Here is a 14,716-nt window from a genome sequence, read left to right as displayed (position 1 = left end):
CCATCTGGCGGTTTCAAGGCGATCGGCGTATGCGCACTGACGACCAGGGTTGCCAGATGGCTCCGACCTCAAGTAGCCAAACTGGCCTCCGTAGTAGCCCAAACGTAGCCAAAGGCGAAATTTTCGCGTAGCCCAAAAGTAGCCAAAAATATTTTTTTGACGACATTTCTTAAGCATATTGAATTAATTTTCGGCAAGAATATTTACATATTAGATTTATTTCCCGCAGATGATGTCTGAGGGGGTGCGCACGGCATGTTCTTTGCGTTGTTACGTTTCCCATCCGTAATGCGCGCTAACCAGTGCGGCTAACAGGTGCGGCTAACCAGGTCCTAAAGACGGAGCCGCAGTTCCACTTTGCAGGCGCGGCAGTAGGCCATATCACCTGAGGCGGGTGACGCCCGCCAGTCTGCATGCGGAAAAGAAAGGCGGCGCTAAAAAACGCGATTGCAGCTCTAGTTTAGGGATATTTCACCTTTTAAATGTTCGCGCGCAGATTATAGACACATCGACAGTGGAAATACCTTACTGTATACTTACGCAGCCTCACATTTCAATTTTATGCTTTAAGAGAAAGGTTCTCACTGAGAGCGTCGCCTCAAAGCATCGAGCATGCGCCTTCTTGAAGCTACATTCTACGATATGCATGAGCTCAGAATAAATCAAGGATATATGTCATTAGATGATAATCTATGTCGATTTTATCTTCAGTCTAACAGCACGTTCACAATAATGAGAAAAACAATTACCCTTGAATTCCGGCTCCTTTTTCCATTTCTTTTTGTAGTTCCGGATGTACCTACATCGCCAACTTGCCCATTCTGAAAGTTCTCGTAGCGACGGATCTAATGCCATGTCATGCCACTAACTTCCGCCGCCTTCGATAGTTATAGTGGGATCCGCGCAGCGCCGAAGGATGGCTCCGCATGAGTGCACGCAGATTACGCAACGGACACGGCGCTCTCGCGTCGCTTGCAATGAATCTCGAGGGCTGCACGTGTGCCTCTTGAGGCTGCAGAAAAAGCGTAGGCTCTTGCGAGTGGCACGCTTGCTGTGTCCACCACGAGAATAGGAAGAAACAGAAAAAGACCTTATTAATGCGCGTAAGCATTACTTGCCTCATGCGTGTCTTGAGCAGAATGTGTCCACAGAACCAGAATAAACAATACAAGAAAAGAACATGCCTGCCGGTGGGTTTCCAAGCAGCCACCTACCGCAGCCGAAGCGGACGCCCAAACCACTAGGCCACGTCTACGGTTAACGGTTAACATGTGAGGATCACAAAACCAGGCAACAGAAGCGAAACAGTAGCATTTAATGCTTACGCATTCGCACCACGTAGGGAGACTTAAGTTCTCTTAATGTTTTCTCTCTATTCTGGTACCATCGTTGCCATGGTCCCCCGAGGTGCACCGTCAATGGGAGAACGCTCACATGTGCAGACGGCAACAGTCTATATTCGGTGGCGCGCGCGCGCGGGGGGGGGTGGCGTTAGTTCGCGGATTAAGTGGAATCCATAGGCCGTGAAGTGTTTCCGGGGGGCAACTTTCACGTAGTGTCCACTCTTTAGAAATCGAAAGGCCATGATCATTGACCGCCTGAAGTAGAAGTTTTCTCGAACACAGCGTTTACAAATTGTCATTTTGTAGCAAACGCGTTCAATTTCTTTAACCTTCTATAGCCTGCATTTTGATTCCAGCATGCCTTTTATTTCTGTCACTGTATAATTGTAACAGAGCACATTATAACTACTTTAACTTTTTTTTTCACGCACGAAAAAGATGTAGCCCAAAAGTAGCCACATAGCCAAAACGAAATTTCTGACGCCAACTCGGACAACAAGTAGCCCAATTTGGCTATTAATAGCCCAATCTGGCAACCCTGCTGACGACGCGCGTGTTCCCGGTTCTCTGCTTACGGCAACGGTAGCAAAAGGTGTCTAAATTCGCATCGGCGTGAGGCACGACAAATTGCAACGGAAAAACCAGCGCCTAAATCGGCGAGAATGACTTTTTTATGGAACTACAGCATATACCATTGGACAAGGTTGTGCTCCCTCTGTGGCAGTCTGAATGGGCGGAAGCTTGGCTTGGGCACGACGTCGCGAATACGTTTCAGCTGCAAACAAAAAAAGGATAAAATAAAAATAAACCTGACGAAATGTGAACTTGAGAACTTATTTCCTCTAGGATCTTGCTTTGGGAACTAAGCTTTGCACGCTGCCTAGCAACAGCGCCGGGATGAAGAGTGAGGGTATCTGAAAACGTGAATGCGAAGTCACTCACATATGGTCTGGTTGTGCCTGGGACTAAAAATGTATTACATATGACATAATTACACTCGCCTGTTCAGCTTTACCGAACAGTAACTCGGCGTTTTTTTGTTTTTTTTTTCACTGAGACTTTGAGGCAATAATTGAATTTTATATCTCCCAGTTCCCCCTAGTTCCCTCGTTGAATACGTAAAACAGTGACTCGAATCGACGACTCCTTTAAAGAAATGTCTGAAATGAGTGAACGCAACGAGAGGACTTGCTCGAGACGCGGGCGGGTATCAAGTCCTATTTAATCTGTAATGCCCGAAGAAGACATCTCAACTGAAGTCATAAAAACTTATCATCCCATCTCATCGGCCTGACTACACGCACTGCAGGGCAAAGGCCTCTCCCATGTCTCTCCAATTAACCCTGTCCTGTGCCAGCTGCCGCCACCGTATCCCCGCAGACTTCTTATTCTCATCCGCGCACCTCACTTTCTGCCGCCCCTGCTATGTTTGCCTTTTCTTGGAATCCACTCCCTTACCGTACACTCTACCCTATCGAGTGGCGCCTTAGGTCAATCTGTGCGCATGCGTATCCTACGGTGCGTGGTACGCTGCAAGCGGGAGGGGTGGCGGAAAACGCTGTGTTAAATGTCTCATCCAGACTGACACTTGCTGAAAAACAAGGTCTACGCCTCATAGACGACCTCTGGAGGAGATGGATGAAGGAGTATATCCTGCTGCTTCGTTCTGCTCACTATGTCAAGAACGAACTTTCCACTGAGCTCAGCACCAGCGGCGTCGTGCTTGCGCACGCAGAAAATGTGCCACGGCAGCTGCAGAAGCTAGAGCGAGTTTTAGAGACCTACAAGGGTTCCGATGGGTACATTCGCTCCTGCAAGATAAAGCTCGTGGATGGATTCGGTTTGGTTTGGTTTATTGGAGTTTAACGTCCCGAAGCGACTAAGGCTGTGAGGGACGCCGTAGTGAAGGGCTCCGGAAATTCCGACCACCTGGTGTTCTTTAACGTGCACTGACATCGCACAGTACACGGGCCTCTAGAATTTCGCCTCCATCGAAATTCGGCTGCCGCGGCCGGGATCGAACCCACGTCCTTCGGGCCAGCAGCCGAGCGCCGTAACCACTGGGCCACTGGATTTGTCAGGACAAGAGCAATCCAGAAGCTTGTGCCCTTGGAACTTAACCCCTGATATTTAGCGGCCGGGAGTGTTGGATCTTTTTCATCGTCTTCACTGCCCAGGCAGCGACGAATTGTAAGACCGCTGACTGGGCAGCAAAAACGATGAAAAAGATTCAACACCTTGTACCTACGTATATTTTCGCTTTTAAGTTTTGCCGTTACAATAGTTCCTTTTTACTTTTTGCTCTAAGAGGATTCTAGTGTGGGCCAGTTGGTTCATACTTTGTAATAAGGGAGTGATTACTCATTGACATCCACCCGAGCGCAGCCATACGGCTACAAAGGAAAGCTATACAGCTTTCTCAGAAACTTCGTAGTTAAAGAAAAATTCGTCCTGGTCCGGGGTTCGAACCCAGGTCCACCGCTTCACCGGAGCAGTCGCTCTACCAATTGAGCTAACCAGGACGGCAAGCTTATGGTAGGGCGAGAGTGAATTGATCAATAACTCGAAGTGGGAACTGTGTTGGTCAAATGTTTAGGGGAATCCCCCAAGGTGGAGTAGATTTGTAATAAGGGAGTGATTACTCATTGACATCCACCCGAGCGCAGCCATACGGATACAAAGGAAAGCTATACAGCTTTCTCAGAAACTTCGTAGTTAAAGAAAAATTCGTCCTGGTCCGGGGTTCGAACCCAGGACCACCGCTTCACCGGAGCAGTCGCTCTACCAATTGAGCTAACCAGGACGGCAAGCTTATGGTAGGGCGAGAGCGAATTGATCAATAACTCGAAGTGGGAACTGTGTTGGTCAAATGTTTAGGGGAATCCCCCAAGGTGGAGTAGATTTGTAATAAGGGAGTGATTACTCATTGACATCCACCCGAGAGCAGCCATACTTTAAGAAACAGATTAACACAGAGCAATGAACAATGACAAGATAGAAGAAACACAAAAACACAGCGCCCGCGTCCTGTGTTTTCGTGTTTCTTCTATCTTGTCCTCGTTCTGTAGCGCTGAGTTGTTACTTTTTGCGTTGCATTTTATGTTGTATTATTATTCTCTCTTCTAGATACCTCGGTATTGTCCACCTTACTCAATGCACTTCTAAACCTTGTAAAGTACCATGTATAAAAACAATGAAATGAACAAAAAAGATATCGTATGGCATGTTGTTTAGCGTCCAAAAGCTGGACGTGGGCTATTAAAGATGTTGTAGTGGAGGGCTGCAGATTAATTTAGACCAGCTAGGGTTCTTTAATCCGCACTGAAAGCCCTGATCAAATTAAAAAACAACGCGAAAACAGATTCCTCGAAAAGTTGTCTGGTTGACTGATTAGGGCGCATATAGGAACACCACCCACCGTTTTGCTTTGAATTAAGAACACTCTCTCCATCACCAGCCACCTAATGCCCTCGCTGCACGGCGGGTAAGTCAAGGAGCCCTCGTACATGAAGACTCGATCGGATTCGCCATCGAGCAACAGGTGGGGTACATTCAGAACCTGCGTCACACCATCCGAAACAGGCTTAAATGCACACTCAGAAGAGACGCTGGCATTTTTACCAAACTAACAACGGAATAAGAGGAAGAGGCACTAGCGTCTCTTCCGCTTTGAAAACATCGGTGCCCGGCACGTTAGCCTTCTTGAAGTATAAATGTTATAGCGCAAACAAAGACACGGACAAGAGAGACGAAACACACACAAGCGCTAGCACACACGTTAGCCCTATCCTGGCCTAGGAGCGGCCAGAAACGAAGGCCGTGTCGGATAACAAACTGACTCCTTTCCGCAAGTGCGTGTTTGGTAGGAAGCGTTAGATCCAACGGGTGTAACATTTGGGACCATAAAGAAAAGGGTAAAGGGGGGCAGAAAGTTAAGCGCGATCGAACAAAGGGTCAATTGTGTGTCCGTTCTCTCAGTGCGTCTGGTAGGCTGAACAATGCGTATTCGGCAGTAAGCATTAATTACACTTTTTAAGATTGAGCGCGACAAATAGGGGCTGCGTGGTTAGTCCTTTTGGGGACTGACTGATTAGCCAAGGTTGTTTGCCCTTTAAAGAGTAACTGTTTGCTCCAGGAAAAATCACCCGCTAGGAGAGCAGGTTTGCGGCGGTTTTACGTCCCAAATCGACTCAGGCTTAGAGGGACGCCATAATGAAGGGCTCCGGAAATTTCGATCACCTGTGGTTCGTTAACGGGCACTGACATCGCACAGTACACGGGCCTCTAGAATTTCGCCTCCATCGAAATGCGACCGCCGCAGCCGGGATCGAACCCTCGTCTTTCAAGTCGGCAGCCGAGCACCATAACCACTGGGCCATCGCGGCGGCGCTAGGAGACCAGGAGTTCGAACCACCGCCGCTAAGCGGCGCTAGCCGTCGCCCTGATCCAGAGATGACAAAAAATGCATCCATTCATTCGCAACTACTACCAAAAAGTTAAACATTGGAAGGTAAGCTTAAGCTCGCCTTAAAGGTATGACGCGATCGCGTTAATGGATTAATGCCCACACATGCGGACCGGTCATTCTAGACTTTACATTCATCAAGCCCTGGAAGTGCCCGTGCCGCTCCTGGCGCAGTGGTTAATCGATGTGCAACCGATGGCAGGTGCTGCCACCGGTGAGGCTTGCGCGAACCAGCTTGCTCTTCCCGAGCAACCTCTCGCGGCCAGTCATTAACTGCTGCCTCCCACAGTGGCCACCTTGCTCACAATCTGGTGCGCAGGTTGTGATAAGGGCACAAGGTCACGTCACCTAGGTGGGCCACTTAGGTTATTTCTCCAGAATTTTTCGCTCACAATGCCAACGACGACGCCCGGTTTGCTGCAGAACAGAAACCTCGAAGCTACCGCGTTAGGGAAGGGAAAACTTTATTTACAGTAATGGTTCTTCTGCGGTTTGGGGGCTTCTTCAGAGACGTCTTGGTTCTACCCCCAGGAGCCTTCTCTGTCGAAGTCGTCCGCCTCTAACCAGTGGTCGGTTGCCCTCAGTCCAGGGCTCCGCTGGCCACTGCCGCCCGTTGAGCTCGCTGTACCAGACCTTGTTGGTCTTCGCAGCGGTCGCTGGACAGCAGAGTCTCCCACTGCTCCGCACTCGGGTTTTGTATTTTGGGGACCACGTCTATGTTTTGGCAGGCCCATGTGATGTGGTATAGTGTAGGTTTTTCGTCGCACCAGGGACATTTGTTCGTGTATATCGTAGGGTGCATTTTGTTTAGTATATGTAGGTTTGGGAAAGAGCCTGTTTGTAATTGTCTCCAAGTGACAGCTTCCTCTCTGCTGAGAGATTTGTGCGGTGGGGGATATCGCATTCTTCTGCCTCTATAGTTTTGTAGTATGGCCGAGTATTCCCTGGGTGCTGGAGCGAGTTCCGCGGTCTCGTCGGAAGCTCGGAAAGTAATGTATCCTCGAGCTATCCTGTCGGCCTCTCGGTTCCCTGCAACCCCCGTGTGCCCCGGTACCCACACAATTTTGTGTAGGATCTTGTCGTTTTGTTCTTCCCGGTTTTTAATTCTGTCACTCGCTGCGAGGAGTATACGGAGCGCGTGACGACCTATCCTGCCATTCATGTAATTTCGGCAGGCTGTTTGAGAGTCCGTAAGTATTGTTAGTGACCGCCCGGTTCTATAGCCCTCCGCCACCGCTAGAGCAACGGCTACTTCCTCGGACTCTGCAGCTGTGCAGCCTCGGAGAGACGCGTTAAAAAAAAGTTGGCAGTGGTTGAGCTCTGGTTAAACCTGGAGGATTGCGAAAGCAACGAAGAAAGATAGAGGCGATGGAGAGCGCGCGGCAGCGTCGGCGGGCCCCGGCACTCTAGCTATGCGCCGCTACTGCGCATGCGCAACTGGCGAGCGCGGCGGCGGCACCTCTGAGTCACCTGCGCAGCGACGGCGGTGGCGCGCCAGCTGTGCGCCGTGTTACGTCACGCTCCTCACGCATGCGCAGTATGGCCTTTCATCAGCTCTGCGAAATGGCTCGGCGACTCGCGTAGTGTTGCTTTCACAACAAACAAGAAAATTCAGGGGGCACTTTGACTTGCTAAAGTGGGTAGAGGCGGAAGCGTTTTCCGCACCACCTTCGCTGTTTCTGTGGCACTGGTGGCGTCACATATATTTGAGTACTAATTACTAAGTGATGGCAAATCACTAATTAATTGTTAATTACTGATTAATGCCTGAATGCTAATTAATGACGCTTAAGCTTCGCCTTTAGGAGTGGAACGCGACAGCGCGTTGGAGCGCTGCCAGGGAGTCCACGGAACGCCACCACCCGTTCGGCGCGATGCCTTGCCCTTTGAACGCAACGCTTTTTGAGGAAAGGAAATGGCGCAGTAATTCTCTGTCATCACGGTGGACACCTGAACCGCACCGTAGAGGAACGGAGGAAGTGGGAGTGAAAGAAGAAAGACGAAGATGGCCCGTAATGAAGAAAATGAAAATTGTATTTGAGGAAAGAAAATTACGCAGTAACTGTCTCACATATCTCGGTGGACACCCGTCAAAATTCAAGGGAGGGGGGGGGGGGGGTGCACTTTTTGACCTAAAGTGTGGTCACTGATGTGTGGTTAAGATGTTAAGCTTCGCCTCTAAGAGTGGAACGCGAGAGCGTCTTGCAACGCTGCCAAGGAGTCCGTAGAACGCCATCGCCCATTCGGTTCTACGCCTCGCTCGTCGGTAAATTGGTTTTTGAGGAAAGGAAATGTATCTGTCTCTCATTTGTCGGTGGACACCTAAACCTCGCCGGAAGGGAATGGAGGAGGATGAGAGTGAGAGAAGACACCGCATTCACTAGACGCGCCTTTGTTCATTCCAAACCATCGAGCTGGCATGGCGGAGTGGATAGCGTGCTCGTCTCTCACGCCGAAGACCGGGGTTCGATTGCTGAGCTCGACGAATTTCTTAATCGCTTTTATTTATTTATACGGCCTGACTAGTAAACCTAATTAGGCTAATTGGGTAATTAAGCAATTAACTAAGCTCAGTCCCACTTACTTGGAGCATCACTGTACGATCCCTTCAATTGGTTGTATGGTTACTAGACAAAGTGCAATTGGCCCCGTTTGAAATTCGCGCACTTTGACGTCACGACCGTTTCCACCAATTGAAAAGCGTGACATTTTCTGTCGACAACTGCTGCTTACAACGATGAGACATTAAAGGCTTCCGCCTTAAAACTAACCGAGGGAGTACCTTCCTGGAATCAAAGCGAGGACCGCTGGGTTGGATATCGGACGCGCCAACGGCCATGCTTATACGGCCTACCGCAGCCTGCTGCAGGACTGTATGGCAACAAAGTACTCATGACGCACTCGTGAATAGTTCTCATAAAACTATTAACATATCCGGATAAAATACCCGCGCCTCATTATTTCACTAAAAAAGCAACAGTTGAGAATCCGTACCCGTGTTGTCTTCCTTTCTGTCCGGCCCCTGATGTTGTTCAGGGAGATTACGTTCAAGATGCCTTTTGGGCGCAGCTTCAACCAGCTATAGTCGCATGCAACTAAAGAACGAATGGAACGGAGAACCGCCAGCCAGTGGACCATGGTTAATCCCCTTGTACCTGCAGTACTCTCACATCAGAGGACGGCAGATGAAAAAGGATTAACCACAGCTTAATCGGATTAACCGTAATATCGCGAAAATCGGTTCACATCATTAACTGGAGGGCCTCCATTGAGGAGCATCTGTTACTCCGGTCTTCAGCGGTGTTTGACTATAGCCCTATTGCAGGAAAACCTTCACAAATATCTTCTCTTCCCATCCTGGCGTCTCTCCCTCTGGTGTAACGCTTTCGTTGCAAAAAAAAAAAAAAAATGCTACACAACCAGGACAAACTTTCTGCATGGATTAAGAAATGCATTACCTACCTCCGTAGAATCGTCCTCAACACCGACTTTGTCTAAAATGACGTTAAAGGCATTGTCCACTTCACTGGCGTTCACGCCTGCCGTTGCAGCCTGGGAAGAAGTATAGAAATGGTAGTTATACTTTCTGTAGACTTATAGAATCTATAGCTTTAATACAGATATTTCTTTCTATATACTCTATAGACAAAAGTATGCTCAATATGTGGCCATAGATCTAAAGATTTTATATAGACATTCGATAGGATACTCTATAGGAAGTCTATAGACTTTATTGAAAACAAGTCTAGACATTCTGTAGACTATCTAAAGAAATTGCTGTAAGCGTGGGGTGCAGAGGTCTGCGCATTTCTACGCAAACTGTGCACTCGTGTCGAGGAAACACCGAAATTAAAGGAATGGCATTGCGCCCATGGCCACCAAAAGAGAGATATTAAGGGAAAGCATTCGGTCATCTGACACATGGGCTGAGAGATTAGATGTGAGATATTGCAAATGTGTCATTTTGGCCGAGAACAGCGCTTGGATAAGATTACAAAATTAGACGAAGTTTAAATATACGTAATGATAACCTTCGATAAAATCTTGGTACCTACACACCCCGTCAAGCGATTTCTTCACCGGCTGCTGTCGGTTCATTGCTTGCGCTCGAGTTAACACTACTTCGACGGGAAGTATCCTCTAAATTAGAAAGGATGGCGAGGACTGCTGTCGAGATACAGGAATTAGTAGCCCCGCTCATTCTGCATGCCATCCTGTCGGCCTTTACGAAGTCGTCAAGTGGAGCGACTTCACAAGTGCAAGCCAAGAACGAGCTCATTCGCGTCTTTTCCAAACGGTGAGAAAGGCATGTCTTGAGAACACGGCGCGGTTCAATGCCTAAAGGGACACTGGGACATAAAGGGACACTGGGAATAAAGGGACACTGGGGACTAACAGAAGTCGCCCTGTATATACAGTGTACAGTCGCGAGCAAAAAATATTAGCACAGAGCACTGGCGATTGGAATTCGTATATCTCACCACGCGGCGCTGCGGTACGCAGAACTGCCTAACGGGCCGCTTCCATGTTTGCAGCCTAGGGGGGGACGGCAGGAAGTAAGCTTTATCAAGCGTGCACCGCCCGAGCGTTGAAGTGCCGACCCCACGTGACTGTGCTTGCGGCATTTATTTTGGCTAGGTTATCATGAGCAAAGATTGCTTCTTTTTACTACTGTTTTTTTATGTCCGCAATGGTTTGTAAAAAGTAACTCGCGAGAACAATAGGTGATAGCGCTGCTTTTAGCCAGTAATTTTGCTGTCCGTGGCAGTCCACTGAACCCCCTAATACTGTAGAATGGGAACGGCCCGGCACCCTCGTTATCAGCCTCTTCGCCACCCGCAGCGCCACGCGTTGTCATTCCGGCACTCATGTGTTCCGTCGTGTGTGCTAATCTTTTTTACCCGCGACTGTGCTGCGCTGTAATCACAAAGAGATCATTCTCGCTAAACGCAGAGCTGAATTCATAAGCCAGAAAGGACCAAAAAACTGTGTGTGTGTGTGTGTGTGTGTGTGTGTGTGTGTGTGTGTGTGTGTGTGTGTGTGTGTGTGTGTGTGTGTGTGTGTGTGTGTGTGTGTGTGTGTGTGTGTGTGTGTGTGTGTGTGTGTGTGTGTGTGTGTGTGTGTGTGTGTGTGTGTGTGTGTGTGTGTGTGTGTGTGTGTGTGTGTGTGTGTGTGTGTGTGTGTGTGTGTGTGTGTGTGTGTGTGTGTGTGTGTGTGTGTGTGTGTGTGTGTGTGTGTGTGTGTGTGTGTGTGTGTGTGTGTGTGTGTGTGTGTGTGTGTGTGTGTGTGTGTGTGTGTGTGTGTGTGTGTGTGTGTGTGTGTGTGTGTGTGTGTGTGTGTGTGTGTGTGTGTGTGTGTGTGTGTGTGTGTGTGTGTGTGTGTGTGTGTGTGTGTGTGTGTGTGTGTGTGTGTGTGTGTGTGTGTGTGTGTGTGTGTGTGTGTGTGTGTGTGTGTGTGTGTGTGTGTGTGTGTGTGTGTGTGTGTGTGTGTGTGTGTGTGTGTGTGTGTGTGTGTGTGTGTGTGTGTGTGTGTGTGTGTGTGTGTGTGTGTGTGTGTGTGTGTGTGTGTGTGTGTGTGTGTGTGTGTGTGTGTGTGTGTGTGTGTGTGTGTGTGTTTGTGTGTGTGTTTGTGTGTGTGTTTGTGTGTGTGTGTGTGTGTGTGTGTGTGTGTGTGCGTGCGTGCGCGGGGGGGGGTTAATGCAGTTAAACTGAGTAGACACTTGCGAAAGCGTGTGTTTAGCCTGGCTTTCCCATGGTTTTGCTGTGCTGGGTCGTCGGCACGTCTGGCGACGTTGTTAGGTAGTAGCAATATCTGAAGACGACGACGTGCAATGCACAGCGTGAATGTGTTGCGGTTTTAATACGAGGCGTGATAGGCTACGGCGATCGCATATAGTGCTCCCGTGCAAAGGCCAGCGAAGCTCATCTGTAAGCGCTGCCGCGGATTCGAAACCCAGTAGTGGGAATATTTATTTTATTCATTTAATATCATTAGGCTCATATGGTCGATTCAAGATCAGGCTTCGGCGATATGATAGCTTTTGCAGCTTCGGTCGCGAAGTCCAGCTTTCGCTTTAAAGCGAAATACACGCTTAGCCATCACCGGCCGATTTCGCAGGTAAAATGCGTGCGTCTACATCAATTTTTACGCGCGGATCTCGGTGTGATAACTGGTAGGGTGTCGCCATCTGTTGTTAAATATCGCAAAAAGGGAGCTTCTAAATCACAGAGCGCTGCATGACGACACAAAGATCACAACATCCTCCGCGTAGCGTTGAGGTGTCAAGGGAGAAGAAAATCGTGGTCCACTTAACTATCTCAACACAGCCACTGCTTCCCGCACACTCACACACGCACATAAATGTGGAACTGTTGCCGCCTGTCAATAGGTCGTTCCTCATTAATACTGACACTTCAGTTCCCGAGCAAACCTATCCATTGGCCGAGAAGAAAAACATATCCGGAAAACAAAAAAAAAACACACTAAGGTGAACTTTTATAAAACTCCAAGTCTATTATCCGTGTTGCTATTATCTTTAAATTTTGGCGGTGCAGCTATTTCAGCCAGTCGGTGGGAAGAGCGAAGGCGCCTCGTGATATGATGGCCTCCATCTCCTATTGCGACTGCTCACATTCCACGAATCGTCAGTGCATATCTGTGCCTAGTCAGCTGCCAGCAGCTGAATACGGCTTTCAGCGTAGCGCAAACTGCAGAGGGATCTTTCTTCACAGCGATTCAGCAGTGCCGCGAATCGACTAGGCGCCTTGGCAATGTAAAACATGAAAGCACAAGAAGCTACGGCGGTCACATACGAGCTGTGAATGCGAACGCATTCACGTGGTAGAGTTAGTTTATTGCGGATACAGGTAGTTTCACCTCACATTTCCCACAATTTTCCAATTCCACAATGTGCTAACTAGTAGGCTGGTTAACTAATATTGAGTAGTTTACTTTTTAAATATAATCGTTAGGCTCCTTAATTACTGAAAGGCTTGCAGCTCACCGAAAGTAGTATCTATATCAGTTTCTAGAATTTTGAAAACGTGATTACTCTTGGAGCTGGCCTGACGAATTTTGGCTATTTCAACGAGTTACGCGCAGTGGAGACGTTCCTTTGCCTGCAAGCTTCTCGAAAGCGAATGTTGCTTTTAAGGAGCACTGATCGAGACTCTTAAAGTGAAAAGTATGAACTAAAACAGAAACCGCCAACTATAGACCTTATGCGAAATGCACTGCCATCTAGCGGTCGCCGCGCGCGATCCGCCATGTTGGAGGATAGCCGCCGCATTCACAGCACACACCGGTGCACGCTCGTCGCGCGCGCTCGAGTTTCACCGTCCTCAATATGCCCACATACTGTTCAGTGTATTGCTGTACGGGTCACAAAGACGTCCAGGGAAAAAAGCGCTTGATTTGAGCGCATTTCTATTTTTGGACTGCGATCCCCGACATCCGCAGCACAAATGTTGCAGAACCGTCGCTACATGTCGAGGCATCGCGCAACGCATTTCGTTATCTCCATGCAGCTAATGAAATAAGCAATTGTAGGTACGAATAAAATATCACACAAAAGCTGTTTTTCTCCTGCGATTTCCTGTGAAGTGCTGCGATTATCGGCCTCGCGAGAGTAATCGTGATCAGCTATTCAGTGGTACGGGTCGCGCTTTGTGTGAATCGTCGCTCCTAGCGTTATCCGCCGCAGCGATTACATGCGTTAGTTTTAGTGCGAATATTTGTTTCGACGGAAGCACTAGCAAGGATTCACTTCACTTATCATGCAGCACACCACTCCGAGGCTCTTCGCAAGGCTGCTCACCACTGGTACGAACTGGCCGCTCGCCGCACGAGGCAACCTTAAGCACTAGGGCAAACAAACAAATGCTGCATGAAGTTTTCAAGGAAAATGAAAGGCGTTGCATGTTGAGAGGCCACTTTTTTCGACACTACCAACATGAGCGTGAGGTTCACTATCGTTTGCTTTCGGCGCCGACGCAACACACAGAAAACGCTACCACAACAACAGCAATTCAAGCGGAACGTCCGTTCGCAAAAAGTATCGAATCAAATAAAAGCTGACTCAAACTAGACCGAAATGCGCAAATTTTTAGCCGTAAACGAAAACTGTAATTGCCTCGTACATTTCTTGGTCTTCGGCATCGGCAGACTGACGTAGGACTCCGTGAAAAACGTTCGGAAAGTGTTTTGGGCGAGTAAGTGTTTGCGAAGTCAGTTGGAAACTTGGGAAGCAGAGACAGGTCGACTGACCATTCAGTCATGTTTACAGGCTCAAGTGAAAGGAAATGGGGCTTTCGAGCCAGCGCAGCCGTAAGGAAGCTATCGCAGGGCGGGCCTAAATCCAGGGAGCAGAGGCGAAACGAGCTTCAGTCATCCTCCAACATGGCCGCTTTCCACTGGTTCTGCTTTTCTCCGATAGATGGCAGCAATTTTGCATAAGGTCTATAGGCGTCAAAAATCCTACTGCATATTTATTCAGTTACCCTCCAGGCCAGAACATTAAAGGTTTGGTTTATGGGTGTTTAACGCCCCAAAGCGACTGAGGCTATGAGGAACGCCGTAGTGAAGGGCTCCGGAAATTTCTACCCCCTGGTGTTCTTTAACGTGCGCTCACATCGCGCAGTACACGGGCCTCTAGAATTTCGCCTTCATAGAAACTCGCTGCCGCGGAGAGCATTTAAGGAAGGAATCGATGAGCAAGAAGCATAAATAGGGCACTGTGCACAAAGAAGAAAGAAATAAAATTCAACTTCAACTTCAACATAACACTTGCGACAAAATGTTAGCCGCGATATTTTTAAATTGTATGTCATCTAAAATGGCAACGGCGTAAGGGGGGGGGGGGGGAGGCGATTATAACCCTGTGATATTGAAAAAAAAGACCCCGAAGAAA

At 48.5% G+C, this 14,716-nt stretch overlaps 1 protein-coding gene across 1 annotated transcript in view; it reads right to left on the bottom strand.

Moving 5' to 3' along the window:
- Window positions 1-2,000: 2,000 nt before the first annotated feature.
- Window positions 2,001-14,716, bottom strand: part of LOC149365332 (carbonic anhydrase 1-like) — a 47,764-nt gene continuing 35,048 nt past the window's right edge. The window contains exons 9-11 of the mRNA XM_089568335.1: window positions 9,271-9,360; window positions 4,762-4,902; window positions 2,001-2,118 (exon numbers count right to left, since the gene is read on the bottom strand). Coding sequence (XP_089424461.1) covers window positions 2,023-2,118; window positions 4,762-4,902; window positions 9,271-9,360 — 327 coding nt within the window. The 3' untranslated portion in view covers window positions 2,001-2,022. The remainder of the gene's footprint in view (window positions 2,119-4,761; window positions 4,903-9,270; window positions 9,361-14,716) is intronic.

The sequence above is a fragment of the Amblyomma mixtum genome, chromosome 1 (genome assembly GCF_055824585.1).
Source record: "Amblyomma mixtum isolate Tamu chromosome 1, ASM5582458v1, whole genome shotgun sequence".
Taxonomy (NCBI): domain Eukaryota; kingdom Metazoa; phylum Arthropoda; class Arachnida; order Ixodida; family Ixodidae; genus Amblyomma; species Amblyomma mixtum.
This window is presented reverse-complemented; position numbering and strand designations above follow the sequence as displayed.